The 19,265-nt window shown below is 43.4% G+C and overlaps 1 protein-coding gene across 2 annotated transcripts; it reads left to right on the top strand.

The window, feature by feature from the left end:
* Window positions 1-4,899: 4,899 nt before the first annotated feature.
* On the top strand, window positions 4,900-18,991 carry Fus (FUS RNA binding protein). Of its 2 annotated transcripts, none has more exons than XM_032892510.1 (15): window positions 4,900-4,987; window positions 6,852-6,876; window positions 6,990-7,144; window positions 9,120-9,261; window positions 9,408-9,595; window positions 9,832-10,048; window positions 11,638-11,672; window positions 13,130-13,162; window positions 14,373-14,476; window positions 15,285-15,414; window positions 16,711-16,812; window positions 16,948-17,071; window positions 18,124-18,224; window positions 18,342-18,486; window positions 18,757-18,991. In XM_032892510.1, exons 1-15 carry the CDS (start codon window positions 4,975-4,977, stop codon window positions 18,794-18,796), a joined length of 1,554 nt encoding a protein of 517 aa, XP_032748401.1. In that variant the 5' UTR covers window positions 4,900-4,974; the 3' UTR covers window positions 18,797-18,991. The 2 variants fall into 2 exon arrangements, with proteins under 2 accessions (XP_032748401.1, XP_032748400.1); XM_032892509.1 differs by having other exon boundaries at window positions 9,117-9,261.
* The last annotated feature ends 274 nt before the right edge of the window (window positions 18,992-19,265 follow it).

The following is a 19,265-nucleotide window of genomic DNA, read 5'->3' as shown; positions in this document are numbered from 1 at the left end:
ATATATTTTGATATGATTATCAAAATATTTCCAAATTGTTTGGGGACTGTCCTACAGAGTTTAGTTTATTGTCAACAACAGAAAAAGTGCCACTTACTAGTCCTGTTGAGCAAAAAGCTACATTATTTCCCTCTGTGAACTGAAATAAGCTGTGCCCATATCTCTGATTTTATATCGAGGTTTCCTTCTTCTCTACCTTCCCCTTTCCCCTTTTGAAACAGGGTCTTGGGCTGGAGCGATGGCTCAGTGGTTAAGAGCACTGACTGCTCTTCCAGAGGTCCTGAGTTCAATTCTCAGCAACCACATGGTGGCTCACAACCATCTATAATGAGATCTGATGCCCTCTCCTGGTACATCTGAAGACAATGACAATGTATTTATATACATAAAAATAAGTAATTCTAAAAAAATGAAGATTTATTTACTTTTATGTATATAAGAGATCCCATTTCAGATGGTTGTGAGTGGGTGCTGGGAATTGAACTCAGGACCTCTGGGAAGAGCAGTCAATGCTCTTAATCCCTGAGCCATCTCTACAGCCTCCAACTGAGGTGACATGATAACACATCTCTCAGCATAGAATTGAGACGTCTTTACCTGAAAGTAAGTAAAACCCAAACTTACCAATAAAAGTATCCTTTGTTCTCAATAAAGCATCATTATGAAAGAAGGACCCTGAACCGAGGGCCAGGTTTCCCTGCTTTCCTATCAGTTTTCAAGGTTCTTTCTTTTCTCTTCCTTCCCTTCTGTTTTCTTCCTTATTACCTCCCCACACCCCTTTGACAAAGATCCTAGTGTAGGCCGAGAAGGCGCGCGCTGCCATACCTAGCTTATCCATTTCTCTCTTGCTCTGGAATTTGTTTATATATTGCTGGCAGTCCTGGAACTCACTATGTGGACTAGGCTGGCCTTCAACTCTTGCTCTGCCTGCTTCTGCCCCAGAGCACTGGAACTAAAGGCATGTGCCACCACCCCAGCTGCTTACTTAGTCATCCCCCCGACCCTGCTATGTAGTTCCAGCTCTCTCTGAATAGCCATAATATAGCTCAGAATAGTCGTGAACTCTTTTTTTAAGTTTTAAAAATTATGGGGTTGGGGATTTAGCTCAGCAGTAGAGTGCTTGCCTAGTGAGCGCAAGGCCCTGGGTTCGGTCCCCAGCGCCGGGAAAAAAAAAGTTTTAAAAATTACATTTACTTATTTTGTGTGTGTATGTGTGGGTTGGTAAATGAATGCTGTGGTCTGAGTATGGAACTCAGAGGAAAATGAGTGGAGTCACCATGTGGGTCCAGCTCGATCCCCAGGCCTGGAGGCAGGCACCTTTACCTACTGATGGCCTGCTTTTTAATTTCTTTTTTTTAAAATATTTATTTATTTATTTTATGTATAAGTACACTATAACTGTCTTCAGACACCAGAAGAGGGCATTAGGCCCCATTACAGATGGTTGTGAGCCACCATGTGGTTGCTGGGAATTGAACTTAGGACCTCAGGGAAGAGCAGTCAGTGCTCTTAACCGCTGAGCCATCTCTCCAGCCCTGCTTTTTAACTTCTTATGACAGATTTCAAATTGCTTCATATGACTCATTTATGAGAGAAAGGAAACCATTGCAAAACTCTGATTCCCTGGTAGAGCACTTGCCTAGCAAGTGCAAGGCCCTGGGTTTGGTCCCCAGCTTTGAAAAAAAAAAAAAAAAAGAAAAAAAAAAAAAACTCTGATTCCCCCTCTCTGTCTGTCTCTCTGTGTATGAGAGAGAGAGAGAGAGGTTTGTAGGAGGCCAAAATCAATGTCAGCTGTTTTCCTCTATTGCTAACTTATTGTATTTATTTAAAAAATTAAAAAAAATAAAGATTGGGTTAGAGAGATGGGTTAGAATTAGGGTTTGGCTCAGTGGTAGAGCGCTTGCCTAGGAAGCGCAAGGTCCTGGGTTCGGTCCCCAGCCCGGAAAAAAAAAAAAAAAAAAAAAAAAAAAAAAAAAAAAAAGAATACTTAGTGGCGGGTTGGGGATTTAGCTCAGTGGTAGGCGCTTGCCTAGGGCTCCAAGGCCCTGGCCCTGTTCGGTCCCCAGCTCCAAAAAAAAAAAAAAAAAAAAAAGAATGAGTGGCTGCTCCTCCTCCAGAGAGAGGATCAGGGTTCAATTCCCAGCACCCACATGGCAGCTCACAACTATCTGTAATTTCCAGTTCCAGGGGATTCAACATTCTCACATATTCATACTAAACTATTTAAAAAAGATAGATGTGTGTGTGTGTGTGTGTGTGTGTGTGTGTGTGTGTATGTGAATCTCTGTGTGTGCCATGTATGTACAAGTGCCTTCAGAGTCCACAAGAAAGAGTCAAATTTCCTGGAGCTGAAGTTATAGGCAGTTGTGAGTTGCACGAAGTATGTGCTGGGAATCGAAGCCAGCTTCTCTGCACACTTAGGTGTGCCATCTCTCTGGCCCTGCTATTGATCTCACAGAGGCCTCACAGATCTGCCTGCTTCTGCTAGGATTAAGGCCCGTGCCACCATCACCTTGTTATAGAAATTATTTTTAAAAGAACAGTTATTTATGCTTATTATGGTCAGGCCCAGTTAAAGGTGATTTACAAGCCAGGCATGGTGGTACACAACTTTAATCCTAGTACTTGGGAGGCAAAGGAGCTCTGAGTTCCAGACCAGCCTGGTCTACAGGGTAAGTTCTAGGACAGCCAGGGCTACAATGAGAACCCCTGTCTTACCCATACGTTCCCCCAAAAAGGTGGTTTACAAATGAAAAGTCACACAATACAATAGATTTATACTGTGTGCACGCTCTCTCTCTCTTCTCTCTTTCTCTCTCTCAATTTTGTTTTTTTCAAGGATCTTACTTTACTCTAGACTGGCTAGAACTCATTTGAAAGCCTAACCTGGCCTTGAACTCATGGCAGGCTTCCTACTTCAGCCTCTTTTGAGCCATCACATCCGACTTATTCTTGTTAGGATCGATAAGAGAGAGGACTGCCCAATACTGGCTGCAGGACTTTTATATGGCTGAGTAAAATCCAATCCCTGTTCTCTTCCTTGGATCCAGGAGGAAAGCAATCTTCAGACAAGCTACAGTTTAGAGGAGGCCTGGGCCTGCCTGTCTCCTGCCTGCTTCTGGCCATCTCTCCACATTGCCCCTTGGATTAGTGATGTTTCCTGAGAAGAGGACAATGCCTATCTTTTCTCTAATGCCCCCTCTCAGGACACAGCTAGAGTGGCTTCACAGAGTAGGCTCTCAGTCAAGCTTGGTCCTCTTTGTTCTTCTCATGTTTGGGCTGGCAAGTACTTCATTCACTTGGTAAACTCTCAGTAGAAATGTCATCTCCTCAGACTCATCCTAACCTCATTGCAAAACGAATCACCTGATCTCTGTGATCCCAGACTCCCTGGTATTGGAATTACTGTTGGTTGCTTGCCCACACGTGGATACTAGGCATTGAACCTGAGTCCTCTCTAGAGCAGCTATCTCTCCAGCTCCCTTGAATTTCATTTTGTCCTTGAACTGACAAAAAGTGTACATGCTTTAAAATGCTTTAATCATTTCATGTAACCAAGAAGCATTTTGTAGTTTCACAGACTTAGATTTTAAAGATCAGAATGCCTGGGCTGGAGAGATGGCTCAGTGGTTAAGAGCACCGACTACTCTTCCAGAGGTCCTGAGTTCAATTCCCAGCAACCACATGGTGGCTCACAACCATCTGTAAGAGATCCGATGCCCTCTTCTGGTGTGTCTGAAGATAGCTACAGTGTACTTATATATAATAAATGAATAAATCTTAAAAAAAAATCAGAAGGCCTGACCCTGAGCTGCCTCATACTCATCCATGTTCTCAGTCTGCGGCTCACTGCTCTCATAAGATCCAATTCAATTCATCTCCACTCCACCTCAGCCTAGCTCCGGGACTAGAGTTGTACTCAGGGTCATGCACAGGCTAAGCAATCCCTCTATCATTAAGCTACATCCCCCAGACTTCACTTGTAGCAGGCAGGATTTCTTTACAAGATGATGGGGAAAACCAGGACGACTGTAATTCCAGAATGCACAGGACTAAGGCAAATAGGATCATGAATTCGAGTTCAGCTGAGCTGTACTGAGAGGCCAATTTTTTTTTTTCTTTTCTTTTTTTTCAGAGCTGAGGACCGAACCCAGGGCCTTGCGCTTGAGCAAGCGCTCTACCATTGAGCTAAATCCCCAACCCCCGATTTTTTTTTTTAAAAAAGGGAAATTGTGGGCTTTGAAGCCACTTAAATTGTATACGTATTTGTTAGTGTTGAACAAGACTAGGGCTGTAGGGTCCAGACTAAAGCTCATCTTCTTTCAGGTTAAACGTCACAATCTGTAAACCTTGTTAAGGTCTAAAGAACAGCAAGCCGAGGCACTACTAAGTGAAAAACGAGACTGATTAGGGTGCTGTCAGGAGAGAATGTGGAGGACCAGAGCGACATTGCGTCGGTCTCAGTTGATAGGCCAGGGCAAGCGACAGGGAAAGCATGTCCTCCCCAGTGAAAGTGAGGCCCAGTCCAGGGCTGGTCGAAGCGTTTTCGGTTCCCACACCGGGAGACTCCAGGCCTTGACTACAGTTCCGCTCTCAAGCGCTGGGCCCTGGCACCGCCCATAGCGGGAGACCGGGTCGTACCATTCTGCCCCCAGAGGGGTGGAGTTTTATCGAAGGCGAGTACCGGGGGACGGACGAGAGAGAGTTACCACAAAGATAAGGCACGTACGAGTATGTTACTGTGAAGCGATTTCGTTTCCTCCTATCTTCCTGGGGTCTCTGTATCCTCGGGAAGACCTGGGAACCTGGGCGTGCTTCCCCCTTGCGCCGTTCGACTTGGTACGTCCGGGTGGCGCGTAGGCGGCAGGCGTACTTAAGGCGGGCGCGGGAGGCGGGGCTGCTCAGTCCTCGCGGCGTCCCTTCGCAGTCGTCTGGAATCCTGTTGCTTGGCGGCCTGTGCGCGCGTGCGCGGACATGGCTTCAAACGGTATGTGAGAGCGCGAGGCGGCGATGGCGCGTCCCTGGGAAGCCTCGTTCCCTCGCATCAAGGCTTTTGTGTTTTCGGTGGGCCTGTGGTGGTGGGCGAGTGTGGGCTCCCGCACCTCTGGCGGGAAGCAGCGGGAAGAGGAGAGGGGAGGGCGGTGTCGCCATTTTGTTTGGCTCCTCTGGCGCCTTTGGCGCGGAGACTGTGTGCTTTCTCTCATGGACCGTTCACTTGGGTCGGGTGTTGAGAGGGACGCTGCCTGGCGACTTGGAGTGAGGGGTGAGGGAGCTCCGGGTCTCCTCAGCCTCGCCCCACCCCCTCCCTCCGTTCCGGGCCTCGCTTTGTCGCAGTGCTGCATCCGGGCACTTGGTGCGCGCACGCGCCCCTCTGGCCCCTCCCCCTTCTCGGCGCGTTTCTCTCCACCCCCCACCACCTCCCTCGCCCGCCTGGAGTTGGTGTGGGTTTTTGTCGCGAGACCCTCGGCGGAAGACTTCTGGTCCGGTGTTGGCCTCGCCCTGCTCCCTGGGTCCCTCGGGAAGGGGCGGGGCCTCCCCCTTCCCGCCTCCGTGGCCTCCAGGCCGGAGCGGAAACTCTCGTAGTTGGCCCGCGAGTCCGTGGGATTGGGAGAATCGCGGGGGAATGGCCAACAGATTCAGAGACCCCAGCCTGTATCACCCACTTGTGAATTTAGCTTTCCTGAGGCAGGAAGGAAATCAAAAGAGTCGCTTTCCGAGGCCACACCCTCTCGCTGTCAATTTTGCCCAGTGTGGGGGCAGAGCTTGGGTTTCCTGCTCGGAGCTGCTGAGCTACTGCTATTCAGTTGAAAGTGCGCTCTGCTTCAGGTGCGCACGGTAGGCGGGAACTCAGTTACTTAGAGCCACACGGGAGCCTTGAGAGTGCTATGCCACTTGGGGTTAAAGAGTTTTGCTGCCTTGATTGGCTTGTTACTAAAACTTCACTTTTGTCGTAATAAGGTCTCCAAGGTTGGTTATAAGGTGAATGAATGTTTTTAAAGACATTTTTGTTGGAGGGTCACGTTCTTCTAGCTGCTTCCTTGGGCTTGAAATCAACTGTGTAATCTCTTGACTGTAAAAGTTAATTTTGACTCCTGGTGATAACATTTCCTGTAGAGCTGCTGTGAAGATACAGAACGTGGTGGTGTGTGTTGCAGGCTTTGGAAAGAGTCTAGAGGATTTTTAAAGCTGAAGGGACGATCTGTATTTTGAGAACAGCTTTAATCTCAGGACTAGAGAGGTAGAAGTAGGCAGATCTTTGTGAGTTCGAGGCCTGCCTGGTCTACATAGTGAATTCTGGGACAGTCAGGTACATAATAGACTTCTGTCTCAAAAAAACAAAACAAAAAGGATATGGTGTTGGACACCTTGAATTCCAGCATTTGGAAGGCAGAGGCAGATGGTGCTTTGTAAGTATTAAATTCAAGGCCATCCTGGTCTACAGAGAGAGTTCCAGTACAGCTTGGGCTATGCAGAGAAACCCTGCGTCAAGAGTGTAAATACAGAACCAGTCCCTCCACAAGAATGTAGATAATAGTTATCCACAGGAGGAGAGTATCTTTCTCTGTGTGATGCTCAATGGTAGCTTGCTTAGCATGACCCAAGCCCTGGGTTCTACCCTGCACAAAAGTCCAAGACTTCTTGGTGTGTAGAAATTGTACTTTCTTTGGTTTTTGCAATAAAACTTGGCTATTTTCATCTTGTGTTCTTGGTGTCTTATGAGTATGCCTGTTTTTGCAATTACAGTTTTGTAGATTTATGTCATCTGGAGTGCCTAGTTCAAAAGTTGAAGGATTTAGTTCTATGTCATTCTTAACTAAAATTAAGACCTTTTTCTCTCCCATCTTTTACAGACTATACCCAACAAGCAACTCAAAGGTGAGTACTGTTTCTGGTCTGGTGCTTGTAGACAGCAAGGCTGGTTAATGTATTCTGTATGCTTTTGTTCTTACTCTTTCAGTTGACGATTACTGGTCTGTTCTTTCTTCCAGCTATGGGGCCTATCCTACCCAGCCTGGGCAGGGCTATTCCCAACAGAGCAATCAGCCCTATGGCCAGCAGAGTTACAGTGGTTATGGCCAATCAGCTGACACTTCAGGATACGGCCAGAGCAGCTATGGTTCTTCTTATGGACAGACCCAAAACAGTGAGTCTCTTAGTGGAACACATCTTCATCCATTTCTTTCTGATGTTAAACTTTTCAAAACCTGAACAATACTGAAATTCCCACATTTTCCCTTTTCAGTCCCAATTGCTAAAATTTTGTAGTCAGTCTTTTCAAACAAAAATACTGATTGGTAATTGTTTCTGTGTTGGACTATTTTCTCCATGTTTACTATTTTGGTGAAAAATCAAATTTGCTAAAGAGAGAACCAGTTTAGGATGATAGGAAGGGAATAGTTTACTTGGAAATTGTTGAAGTTGGGCTAACACGTGTGATTTACAGAGGTGGTGCCCTTTTTACCTCACAAAAGAAAAACATTTTCGGTTGGGGATTTAGCTCAGTGGTAGAGCGCTTGCCTAGGAAGCGCAAGGCCCTGGGTTCGGTCCCCAGCTCCGAAAAAAAGAACCAAAAAAAAAAAAAAAGAAAGAAAAACATTTTCTGTCTATATCAACACATTAAAAATGTAGTTAGTGGGCTGGAGAGATGGCTCAGCGGTTAAGAGCACTGACTTCTTCCAGAGGTCCTGAGTTCAGTTCCCAGCAACCACATGGTGTCTCACAACCATCTGTAATGGGATCCAATGCCCTCTTCTCGTGTATCTGAAGACAGCTACAGTGTACTCACATACATGAAATATATAAATCTTTTTAAAAAAAAAATGTAGTTAGGGCCAGGAGTGGTGGCACATACCCCCTTAATTCCAGCCACACATCTTCAATTCCAGCACTCTGGGAAGAAGCAGAGGCCAGTGGATCTCTTGATCTGAGAGGCCAGTCTGATCTACAAAGTGAGTTCTGGGACAGCCAGGGCTACACAGAGAAATCCTGTCTTGAAAAACAAAAACAAAAAAGGGCAGTTTGTTAGGGATCTTTTGTGTTACAATTAGTGGCACAGGTGCCTAGATTTGGGGTAGATAGAATGGAATTGAACCTTAATCAAACAGTGATGTTAGTGAAATTGAAGATGTGGAATGCGGCTATAATCTCAGCACCTGGGATGTGGAGGTGGGAGAGTCAAGGTCTTGTTCATTGAGGACTGGTTCTCAACCTTCCATTAGGTCGCATTAGCTGCAGCCCTTTAATATAGTTCCTCATGTTGTGGTGACCCCAACCATAAAATTATTTTCCTTGCTCTTTATAACTAATTTTGCTACTGTTACTGGTATCAGATACACCCAGAGAAAGGGGTCTCAGAGCACAGATTGAGAGCCACTGATTTAGAAGTTGAGGCAGCCTGCATGCTGAGACCCTGTGGATGGGTGCAGAGATGGCCTGGGCGCTGAGACTGGCCAGATACTTGCCTTTGATGTCCTTAAACCTTTGATTTCCCTGCCTCTGGGTGTTGGAAGCAAAGACATGTATCACAATACTTGGTTTATAATGGTGTTGAAGATCAAATGAACTTGTGTGTATGCTGCTGACCAACATCTCTAGCTTATTCCCCTTTTGCTGAGATAGCCTTCTAATTTCGAGGCTGAGCATGAAACACTGGGCTTGGTGTGTATCAAGATTAACAAGTTTTTAAAAACTAGATAAACATGATTTTTTCAATTGAACCCAAATTGTCAAGACTTTCATAGCAAGTCCAGTTATTTATCTTTAAGAAGTAAATTGAGGTAGTTTCACTAAGATTTTCCAGATTGGCCTTAAACTGATCTTTCTTCTCCATTCTCCTGGTAGTTGCTAATAAAATCTAGGATGATCTCCCCACCTCCTCACCCTCCTCCCAAGTATAAATGAATATTGGGAAGTGTATATATACATATTTTTTTTTCTAAGCTAATTCTTGTCCTTGCCCCTCCTCTTCTCATTATATAGCTTTGTTTGACCTGAATATAACGTAGACATCATTTTTGTCTCACTGAACTGAGATCTGCCTCTGCCTCTGAAATGTTAGGATTAAAGATGAGCACTACATAACTGGTCTTTTTTGTAACTTTTTTTTTCCTTTGTAGCAGGCTATGGAACTCAGTCAGCTCCCCAGGGATATGGTTCCACTGGTGGCTATGGCAGCAGCCAAAGTTCCCAGTCTTCTTATGGGCAGCAGTCCTCCTACCCCGGTTATGGCCAACAGCCAGCTCCTAGTAGCACCTCAGGAAGGTAAGGTGGTATAGGAGACGGGTAGGCCAGAATGTGTTGGTAGACTGCTGGGTCGCTGGGTAATGAAAAGGAATGGACTAAAAGTAAAACAAGCATTTGGGCATTTTGCAAATCATAATTTTGTTTTGGTTTTGTTTTCCATTTAGTTATGGTGGCAGTTCTCAGAGCAGCAGCTATGGGCAGCCCCAGAGTGGAGGCTATGGTCAACAGTCTGGCTATGGTGGACAGCAACAAAGTTACGGACAGCAACAAAGCTCCTATAACCCACCTCAGGGTTATGGACAACAGAACCAGTACAACAGCAGCAGTGGAGGTGGTGGAGGGGGTGGTGGAGGTGAGGAAATATCTTTAGCTCTGTCTCTTTAGTCTCCAAACTTGCCCATTTTCTAAAATAGTGGCTTTCTTGTTATACTAGGTTTCTGATCTTTACCATTAGCCCTTTCCATGGTACTTCATGTCCCTTCACTTGTGTTGCTGAGAACTAAAACTAGAAGTTTGTGTATGCTAAGCATACAGGACTACTAAGCACTCCTTCCCCCTTTAAAAAGCATTCTTTTGTTTTCCTTACAGGCAGCTATGGCCAAGATCAGTCCTCTATGAGTGGCAGCGGCGGCGGTGGTGGTTATGGCAATCAGGACCAGAGTGGTGGCGGCGGTGGTGGCTACGGGGGAGGCCAGCAGGATCGTGGGGGCCGTGGCAGGGGCGGTGGAGGTGGTTACAACCGAAGCAGTGGTGGCTATGAACCCAGAGGCCGTGGAGGTGGCCGAGGAGGCAGAGGCGGCATGGGGTAGGTGTCTCATGAGCCAGGGAGTACCTTCAGTGGGGAATGTTGCATGGCTTTCTCTTGAAGTCAATCCCTAGTGCATGGTTAGTATTGTTCTCTGGGCATATGTAAGGGCTTCAGTTTGTGGCCAGTAGCGTTTCTTTGTATATTCATTGTGAGAACTTGGGAGCCAAAATCTCATTCATAGCTCTCAGTAGAGATTTGGGTATTGGTGTATTTATTTCCAAAGAAAAAGAATATACACAGATACAAATGGGAGATATCTCAGGCAAGAAACTTGGGAGTAAAGACTTGTTTGCAAGGGAAACCTATTCCTGGGAAATATTGGGGAAACTTGTTCTGCGTATTCATTCCCATGTGTCTTCCAAGGGAGTTGGTAATGGTTAAATTTGACCTTAGCTTCTAGGAATTGGCTATTTACTCATCTATATTCTGTAGTTACTTGAGTCATGAGCCTGATTTGCACTAATTTGACTGATTTGTGTGTGACTTGGTTCATTTATGGGGTCTTCTGACTGAAATGTGCAGACTTGCAGGGTAAATACACTTGACAGTGGTATTCTGCTGTCTTATTCCACTGTTCACCTTTTCTTGGTCAGACATCAAATCAACTTGTCCAACCGGATCTCTTCTAGTTGAAGTAAAACCTTAGATTTGATGTTAAAACAGTTTGTCAAATCTGTTGGTGACTTTAAAGGGACCTTATTATCTCCCTTGAAAAGGGGAAAATGTCAGTGGTATTTCTTTTTTTGAAGAAAGTAGGTTTTTTGAGTTTGTACATGGTAAGTATTCAGAGGTGGGTGGGGGCAGTCTCAATCATGCAAAAATATGAAAAACTCTTGTTGTGTGCGTGTGTTTAATGAAAACTTTAAAAAAAAAAACAACTGTTATGTGACTGTTAACTTGCTCTGCATTTTATGTGCCACAGGTATGAAAGGTGACATTGCAAAATACTCCGCTCTTCTCACAGTGTAGAAGGGGTGACCCCGGGGGTGAAGGGTGATTTAAAAACAGCTCAGTAGTTAGGATAGGGCTTAGCTGAGTTTGTCTTGCTCTAAGGGGAAATTGCCTTTGGTTATGACTTTTTATGGAATGGGGTTGGGTCTGCTTGCTGCTTTCAAAGCAAAAACCACAAAACAAACAAAACAACAACAAAAAACACGTGTTCAGGGCTATCCCAGGGCCTGGTGTGAAATGTCTTCTGGGAAATATGGGGTAGATCTTTTAAACCAACTGCTGGGTTGTCCACCACTTGCAACAAGAGGAATAAACATCTACGTCAGAAGAACAACCAAGGAAAATGAGCTTTTTTTTTCCAGAGGATGTAGATACAACTTTTTAAAAGTAAAATCCTTAACTGTGTCTGAGAAATTGCACACGTGTGTGATAAGCTCAAAGGTCAGACAAGGGTGGTCAGGAAGGGGTATATTTTAGTAGCCACTTGAATCTTTTTCCCAAAACACCAACCCATGTTTGGGGAATATTAAAACAAACAAACAAAAAAACCCAAAAAAACCAAAAAAACCCAAAACCAAAACCCTTTTGTAGCCGTTGGAAGCTTCATGTCCTTTCTTCTAACTTGTCTTCTCCAGCGGAAGTGACCGTGGTGGCTTCAATAAATTTGGTGGTAAGTGAACAGAGTTTCCAAAATTCCCAACTCCCAGCAATGCTTTGTCTGATTGTTCATTTGCAGATGTCTTAGCGTGTTAAGTGTCAAAGGTTTCTAAAGTGTGTGTAGCCACCTCCAGAAGGGGTAGGTTAGAATGCCTCCTGCTGCCACATGTGTGCTAACCTGGAGGCAGGCAGGGATAAACTCTTGGCGGTCTGTTACTAAATTGGTTTTACCCAAGTTGATAGAAGTATTTAGTAGGCTTCTTGATGGGTGTTGCCACGCCTAGCACTTAGTGACCACACCATCATGAGCAACTGGGGAATGTTCTGGAACATGTGGTGCCAACTTGGCTTTAGGATCCTTTTGATCAGTGTGTCTAAGATATGTGTGCGAGTGTGTGTGTATGTGTGTATGTATACACAACCTCCCAAATGTTTTAATTTAGGGAGAGGGACATGAAATAGTGCCCTGCCCCCTGAGGATGGTAAATTTGGTGTATATATATTAAATAGTGATGTCAATGCAATTTTACATATGTACTCAGACAAATACATAGGAACTAGATCTGGGAAGGAAGGTGTGAACTACTTCAAGAAAGATCTTTTGAGTGTTGCTCATGGGAAATAACCAGGTTTTAAACAGCACAAACTTGAATTCATGGAAAAAAATGGCAAATTTGAGAAGTCTCCTAGTAAGCTGGAACTTTTCTGGTTTGTTTAACAAAATGGTTTCTTGATTTGTCTAAACACTTAAAGCCAAAGGCTTGGGGTTCGTGACTTAGGTGTCATTGTATACCGGTACAATATTTTTATATGGTGAATTTAGATAAACATTGGTTAAAGATGGTGTCTGGAAAAAAAAATAGAGGCTGTATTATGAAAACATTTCTGGTCTGTTCCCTGGGACATGCTTTTAAAATATAATAGCTACTATGTATATTTCTTATTTTCATGTTGCTTTGGGGAAACAACATGGTTAAGAATGGTTTTCAAGATGAAATTAAAAATTGTTCTACAAGGGTTGTCTTTGGTGTAAAAGTTTGGAGAAACTGGATGGATGCACATCACATTGCTGGTGTTGAGCTTATGTTTCTCTTGTGAGAGAACAGGGCTGAGTTATGTCTGAGTTGGTTGGTTAATTTAAATGAGTTACTAATGCCCCTACCCCCATCTGTGCTGAGGACATTTCCCAGCCCTAGCTGGGGGAAAACAGCATTTTCTTGAAGTGTGGCATTATCTATGGGGACTCAAAAGTGACAGATCTTAAGAAAAAGGACCCTTCTGTCAGATCCGTCTAGAATTTTCTCCACTGGGAAGACCTCAGGATAGGGTTTGGAGAGAGGCTGGAAGCAATTACCTAATACATTCCAAGAATTTGAATTTGATGTTAATTTGTTACCTTATCTGTCCTTTCCTTTTAGCTAATGGCTCCTTTTCCTTGTTTTTGTTTTCTTTTTTTTTCATGTAACTAAGGTCCTCGGGATCAAGGATCTCGTCATGATTCTGGTAAGTCTATGGTTTTTATACAGTATTCATTTGGATTTTCTTTGAAATAAAAAAAAAACTGCAAAGGTGGAGAGAGACGGGAGGGGGCTATATAAATAGTAGAAACACTGGAGCTGGAGGTTAGAATGAATCTGGTATTTATCATTTCTGGCAAGTCTTGAACTTTGCTTGAGAGAGTTGCTCATTTAAAGGTAGTGGTTTTTTAAAGTCCATAAATAACTAACCCAGACATGTTTTACACCTTCATTTCTAGCAGTTCAGATCAGTTCATTTAACCACTTTAATAGATTTTATTTATTTGTTATTTAAGAGATGTTATTTGTGATGGTGTTTTTATGCTATACTACATTTGAATGAAATTGGTTTCATTTTCTTTGGTTTTCAATTAAATCATCTACTTAGTTATTTCGAGGAAGGATCTCTACATAGCCCTGGCTGTCTTGGAAGTATGTAGACCAGGCTGTTTTAGAATTCAGAGATTGGGACTAGAGAAATGGATGGCTCAGTGGTTAAGAGCACTGATTGCTTTTCCGGAGGTCCTGAGTTCAATTCCCAGCAACCACATGGTGGCTCACAACCATCTGGAATGGCATAGAATGCCTTCTGGTGTGTCTGAAGACAGCGACAGTGTACTCACATATAAAGTTAATTATAAATCTTTTTTTTAAAAAAAATGTAGAGATCCACTTGCCTCTGCCTCCTGAGTGCTGATAGTAAAAGGACTGGTCCACCATGCCTTGGCATAAGTTTTTTTTTTTCCACTAAGGAGTCTAGAAATGAAAGTTTGAAAACTGGTTTCTGATTAGGTGTCAGTTTTTCAAGGACAGTAATGAGAGTAAGTGTAAAACTAAGATTTATTTATTTATTTTATGTATATGAAAACACTGTCACTATTTTCAGACACACCAGAAGAGGCAATCCTATTATAGATGGTTGTCAGCCACCATGTGGTTGTTGGGAATCTGAAGAGCAGTGAGTGCTCTTAACTACTGAGCCATCTCTCCAGCCTAAAGTGAAACTTTTGAAGGAGGTAGATAATGAGGAGGGATTGTTTTGGGTTATCTAAAAAGATACTGTATAACTGGTAAGAATCCTGAGCATTTTTCTTGAAGCTTGAATATCAAGTACTACTATACTGTTGGTATACCTGACTAACTTGTCTTTCCTATGCTCTTCAAATCTTTTTTTCATCTGTTTGTTGAACAAGCAGAACAGGATAATTCAGACAATAATACCATCTTCGTGCAAGGCCTAGGCGAGAATGTTACAATTGAATCTGTGGCGGATTACTTCAAGCAGATTGGAATTATTAAGGTACTTGTTACACAGTAGGTACTTCCCCTTACCTGTATTCCAGGCTCTCAGACATCACATGTCATGTGAAACAAGTATTGGTGATTCTCAATAGTAAAAACAACTTAGCTGGTGTTTTTTGAGATTAGAGTACAGTACTTTTTTTTGTTTAAAGATACATTTAAACTGTTTATTCCCAGCAGAGACAGGTGATCTTTGATTTAGGTTCATGGCCAGCTGGTCCAGAATAGCTAGGATTTTGTAGAGATTATGTCTCAAAAAGTAACATTCACTGGAATGTTGACGGTTGTTGCTACCTTTCTTTAGCAACATTTAGTTGTTGCTTTTTAAGAAGAAACCACAAAAAGATATATCTGACTAAGGACTTGCTCAAAGACAGTGTAAACCATGGTTAAATTTAAGTTACATGACAGGAAGAGTAATTGGGAAGAAGGGAGCCAGAGTTTGGAATAAGTCTAGGGGAAAGATGGAGGTCTGGTTTCTTACAGGCTCTACATTTGTAGATTGAACTAACTTTAGATCAGGTGTGTTTACTTCGAACCTTTCCAGACTAAAATCAGTGTAGCAGAACAACTACATAACATTGCTATTTAGGTATTCTTGTAAGTACTGGAAAGTTTTGCTGACTTGCTGGAGATTGAGCCCTATGAATTGTGGCTGCTAAGAAAGTAGTACTGTATTCACTGAGTACATCCATAGCCTATGGAGTGATTAAGCGGGTACAGTAAATTATATACAGGCTATGTACAAATACTAGGCCAAGACCTGCGTGTATCTAAAAATTGATAATTCATTTTGTTTTGTTTAGACAAACAAGAAAACTGGACAGCCTATGATTAATTTGTATACAGACAGAGAAACTGGCAAGTTGAAGGGTGAGGCAACAGTCTCATTTGATGACCCACCTTCTGCTAAAGCTGCAATTGACTGGTTTGATGGTATGTATCAAAAAGATGATAGGGGAAATAGGTTCCCTTTTGGGAGTTCAAGTTTGTGGTACCCTAGTTTGTTGGTTTTTTTTTTTTTTTTTTTTTTTTTTTTTTTGTATGCAAAGTTTGTGGTTTATTCAATGACTTGCAGGTATAGTTCTTTTACATGGTTTGTAGGGATGGAACTTGTGTGGTCGGTCAGGCTTGTTTGTCATCAAGCACCTTTACCTGATGAGCCATCTCCTAAGCCTTGGTTGGCACTTAGTTTATCTATAATTTCAATGTGGACTCATTTTTTGTTTATGTCCCATCAGTTTATAAATCTTTTCCAAGACTACAATCTAAGATTTTTTTTTTTTTTTCCGGAGCTGGGGATTGAACCCAGGGCCTTGCGCTTGCTAGGCAAGCGCTCTACCACTGAGCCAAATCCCCATACCCGACAATCTAAGATCTTAAAAGTGGTTTGGCTCTGCAGGTTTCAGCATTTATTGTGTATATGGGTGGGCATGTATATACCATGACATAAGTACAGAGGTCAGTGCACAAACCATCTGGGGTAAATTCCTTTTACCATGTGGGTTCCTGGGATTGAATATGGGTGATTAAGTTTGATGGCAGTCACTCTACACTAAGTTATCTTGTTCCTCCTTTTTATAGTATGGTGCTGGAGTTCTAAAACCCAAGCCCTTCTGTATATTATACTAGATTTCCAGCCCCCCTTTGTCTTCTGAGACAGGGTTTCTCTATGTAGCTTGGTTGGTTTCAAACTAGAGATCTGCCTTTGCCTCTGGAGTGCAAGGATTGAAGGTGTGTGCCACCACTGACCAGCCCCAAAACCTTTGTAGCTACTTTTTTTTTATTTTATTATTATTATTATTATTTTTTTTTTTTTGGTTCTTTTTTTCCGGAGCTGGGGACCGAACCCAGGGCCTTGTGCTTCCTAGGCAAGCGCTCTACCACTGAGCTAAATCCCCAACCCCTCTAGGTCCCCAGCTCCGGGAAAAAAGAACAACAACAACAACAAAAAAAAAAAAAAAAAAAAAAAAGTTCTGACATTTAAAAATTTTGTGAGACTGGGCATGGTGACGTGTGGCTTTTAGTCCCAGACTTTGAGAGGCAGAGGCAGAGGCAGAGGCAGATGCAGATGGATCCTCTCGAGTTTGAGGTCAGCTAGGGATTATATAGTGAGTTTCATGACAGTCAGGGCTACATAAACCCTGTTCCAAAGAAACAAATAGAAAGTTTCCATATAAGGTTTCCATACATATTTCATTTTGGTTAAATCACCCACTGTTATTTCTTTAGGAAAAGAATTCTCTGGGAATCCTATTAAAGTTTCATTTGCTACCCGGCGTGCTGACTTCAACCGGGGTGGTGGAAATGGTCGTGGAGGCCGAGGGCGAGGAGGTGGGTCTTTTTACTTTTTACTGGTTGAAAGAGATTATGGAACACATCATGCAGAAGATGATGAAAATAAGTTTTATGGAAGAGGAGGTAGGCTAGCCAAACTAAGGAAATGGTTGATGAGTGCTTTTGTACTAGGACCCATGGGCCGTGGAGGATATGGAGGAGGTGGCAGCGGTGGTGGTGGCCGGGGAGGATTCCCCAGTGGAGGTGGTGGAGGTGGAGGACAGCAACGAGCTGGGGACTGGAAGTGTCCTAATCCGTGAGTAATTTGCCTTTTTTTTTTTTTAAACGTTCTTGTATGATCCTTGATACTATATTAAGAGTTGGTTTTTTTTTTTTAAACTGAGTGTCAGGGTCACATTGTCAATGGAAGATTGAGTTAATAGTTTACCTAGGGAGGGTTAGTTTAGTCTTTGGACATGCTATCTTTCAAAGTGCATGTCTAGAATTTTAGAAAGTACAGAAACCTATTTGCCCTCCCCCCCCCCCCAGCTGGGGACCGAACCCAGGGCCTTGCGCTTGCTAGGCAAGCGCTCTACCACTGAGCTAAATCCCCAAACCCCCCTATTTGCCTTTCTTTTCTTTAGGTATTTTTAAAACTTTCTCTTTGTGGTCCTGGCTGTCCTGGAGCCTATGATAAAAATCCAGCTGCCCTTAAACTTAAATGATTAAAAGATACACCTGACTGCCTCCCAGGTGCTGGGATTAAAGGCCTGTGCCACCATTGCCTGGCTTTTAGTTAACTTTCCCATTGCCATGACCAAGGCAACTTGGAGCACAGTTTCAGAGGATTAGAGTTCATGACCATAATGGTGGGGAGAGTGGAGTGGAGCAGGCAGGCTCTGCATGGGGTAGTAGCCAAGAACTTGTGTCTTGAGACAGTAACTGAGGAGAGAGAACTGGGCTTTTGCAGTCAGCCCCCCAGCCCACCTTCTAATCCTTCCCACCTGGAAATCAAGTATACAAACATGAGCCTGAACTTCATTGTCACATAAACACTAGATACTAAGATAAAACCATAACTGAGATTTGAAGTGGGTAGATAGTGCAGGTAGTGGAGATATGCTGGACAGAAAGATTCATGTGTAGATAACAATCGAGTGAGACTTGATTTCAGACATGAATTCCTGATTGTGTTGAAAGCTAAGCTGTTGCAAACCAAAAATCGTGGAAAAAAACTGAAAGGTAGTGGCTTAGGTTTAAAACTTTTGTTTTGGCTCCTGGTGAGAAACCAGCTCTTTCCTTGAAGTCTTGTGAATTCAACTTTTAAGATTGTGCCTCTTGAAAATGAATTGCTTTTCATTTCTTTAGTACATGTGAGAACATGAACTTCTCTTGGAGAAGTGAATGCAACCAGTGTAAGGCACCTAAGCCAGATGGCCCAGGAGGGGGACCAGGAGGCTCTCATATGGGTAAGAAGGAAGCAGAGCTGGAATTGAGGTCCAGAAAGAGCCCCATACTTGCAGGGGCGGGTGGTGGGGAGGGAAGGTAGAAGAATTGAGGATGATATGTGACTTTCTTTGTCCTAGGGGGAAACTACGGAGATGATCGGCGTGGCAGAGGAGGATATGATCGGGGCGGCTATCGGGGCCGAGGAGGGGACCGCGGGGGCTTCAGAGGGGGCCGGGGTGGTGGGGACAGAGGTGGTTTTGGCCCTGGCAAGATGGACTCCAGGTGAGTAAGTCAAAACAAAAGTCAAAAAAATTGGTCAGAGATGAGGAGGAAGTAAGGATTCTCTGGGAAAGGACAGCCTAGCTGGTTCCATTTTTGGGAAGGAAGAGTGAAAGATAAAAGTTTTAAAGTTAGAGGAAGAATTCAGAACCCAGTCTTAAGACTATTTTGCTTTAAAGTCATTTGTTGGGTAGCATGGGCAAGTAGGGTATTTGAAGGATATGCGTGGGCAGTTTGGTAATTCTTAATCTAACAAATAATTTTTTCTTTCAGGGGTGAGCACAGACAGGATCGCAGGGAGAGGCCATATTAGCCTGGCTCCTGAAGTTCTGGAACAGCTCTTCCTGTACCCAGTGTTACCCTTGTTATTTTGTAAACTTACAATTCAGGATTGCTCATGGATATTTTTTGGGGGGGTGGGCAACGGTATGTGTGTGTGTGTGAGTGTGTCAGACTACCGTAATTGTAACCATATCTCTGGTTCCCATTAAAAACCATTTTAGTTAAATTCTGGTTCCCCCAGTTTACTTTCTGGAGAATGGGTCCTTGTTACTAATGTGGGGCAATATTATCCCCCAGAAATTGTCTTGTATAGAAAGAATTGGAATATAATTTGTCCCTACCTAGCAGGAAATAGGATAAAGTAATCTTGATGGAGGAGAGAAAAGACAGTTTGCCTTGAGTGGTTTCTGATTCCCATATTTTCTCAGGAAGAGGACTGAGCATACAGTGGTCTAAGTGCATCACTTACATCTTGCCTAAATCCAGCTGTTTGTAGGTCG

Source organism: Rattus rattus, chromosome 2 (genome assembly GCF_011064425.1).
Source record: "Rattus rattus isolate New Zealand chromosome 2, Rrattus_CSIRO_v1, whole genome shotgun sequence".
Lineage (NCBI taxonomy): Eukaryota > Metazoa > Chordata > Mammalia > Rodentia > Muridae > Rattus > Rattus rattus.
This window is presented reverse-complemented; position numbering and strand designations above follow the sequence as displayed.

What these genes read in the sequence shown, in the direction of transcription:
- Fus (XM_032892509.1), top strand. An exon ending in GGAGGCAGAGGCGGCATGGG is followed by an intron (nt 10,049 to 11,637) that starts GTAGGTGTCTCA and finishes TGTCTTCTCCAG; the next exon opens with CGGAAGTGACCGTGGTGGCT. An exon ending in AGGATCTCGTCATGATTCTG is followed by an intron (nt 13,163 to 14,372) that starts GTAAGTCTATGG and finishes TTGAACAAGCAG; the next exon opens with AACAGGATAATTCAGACAAT.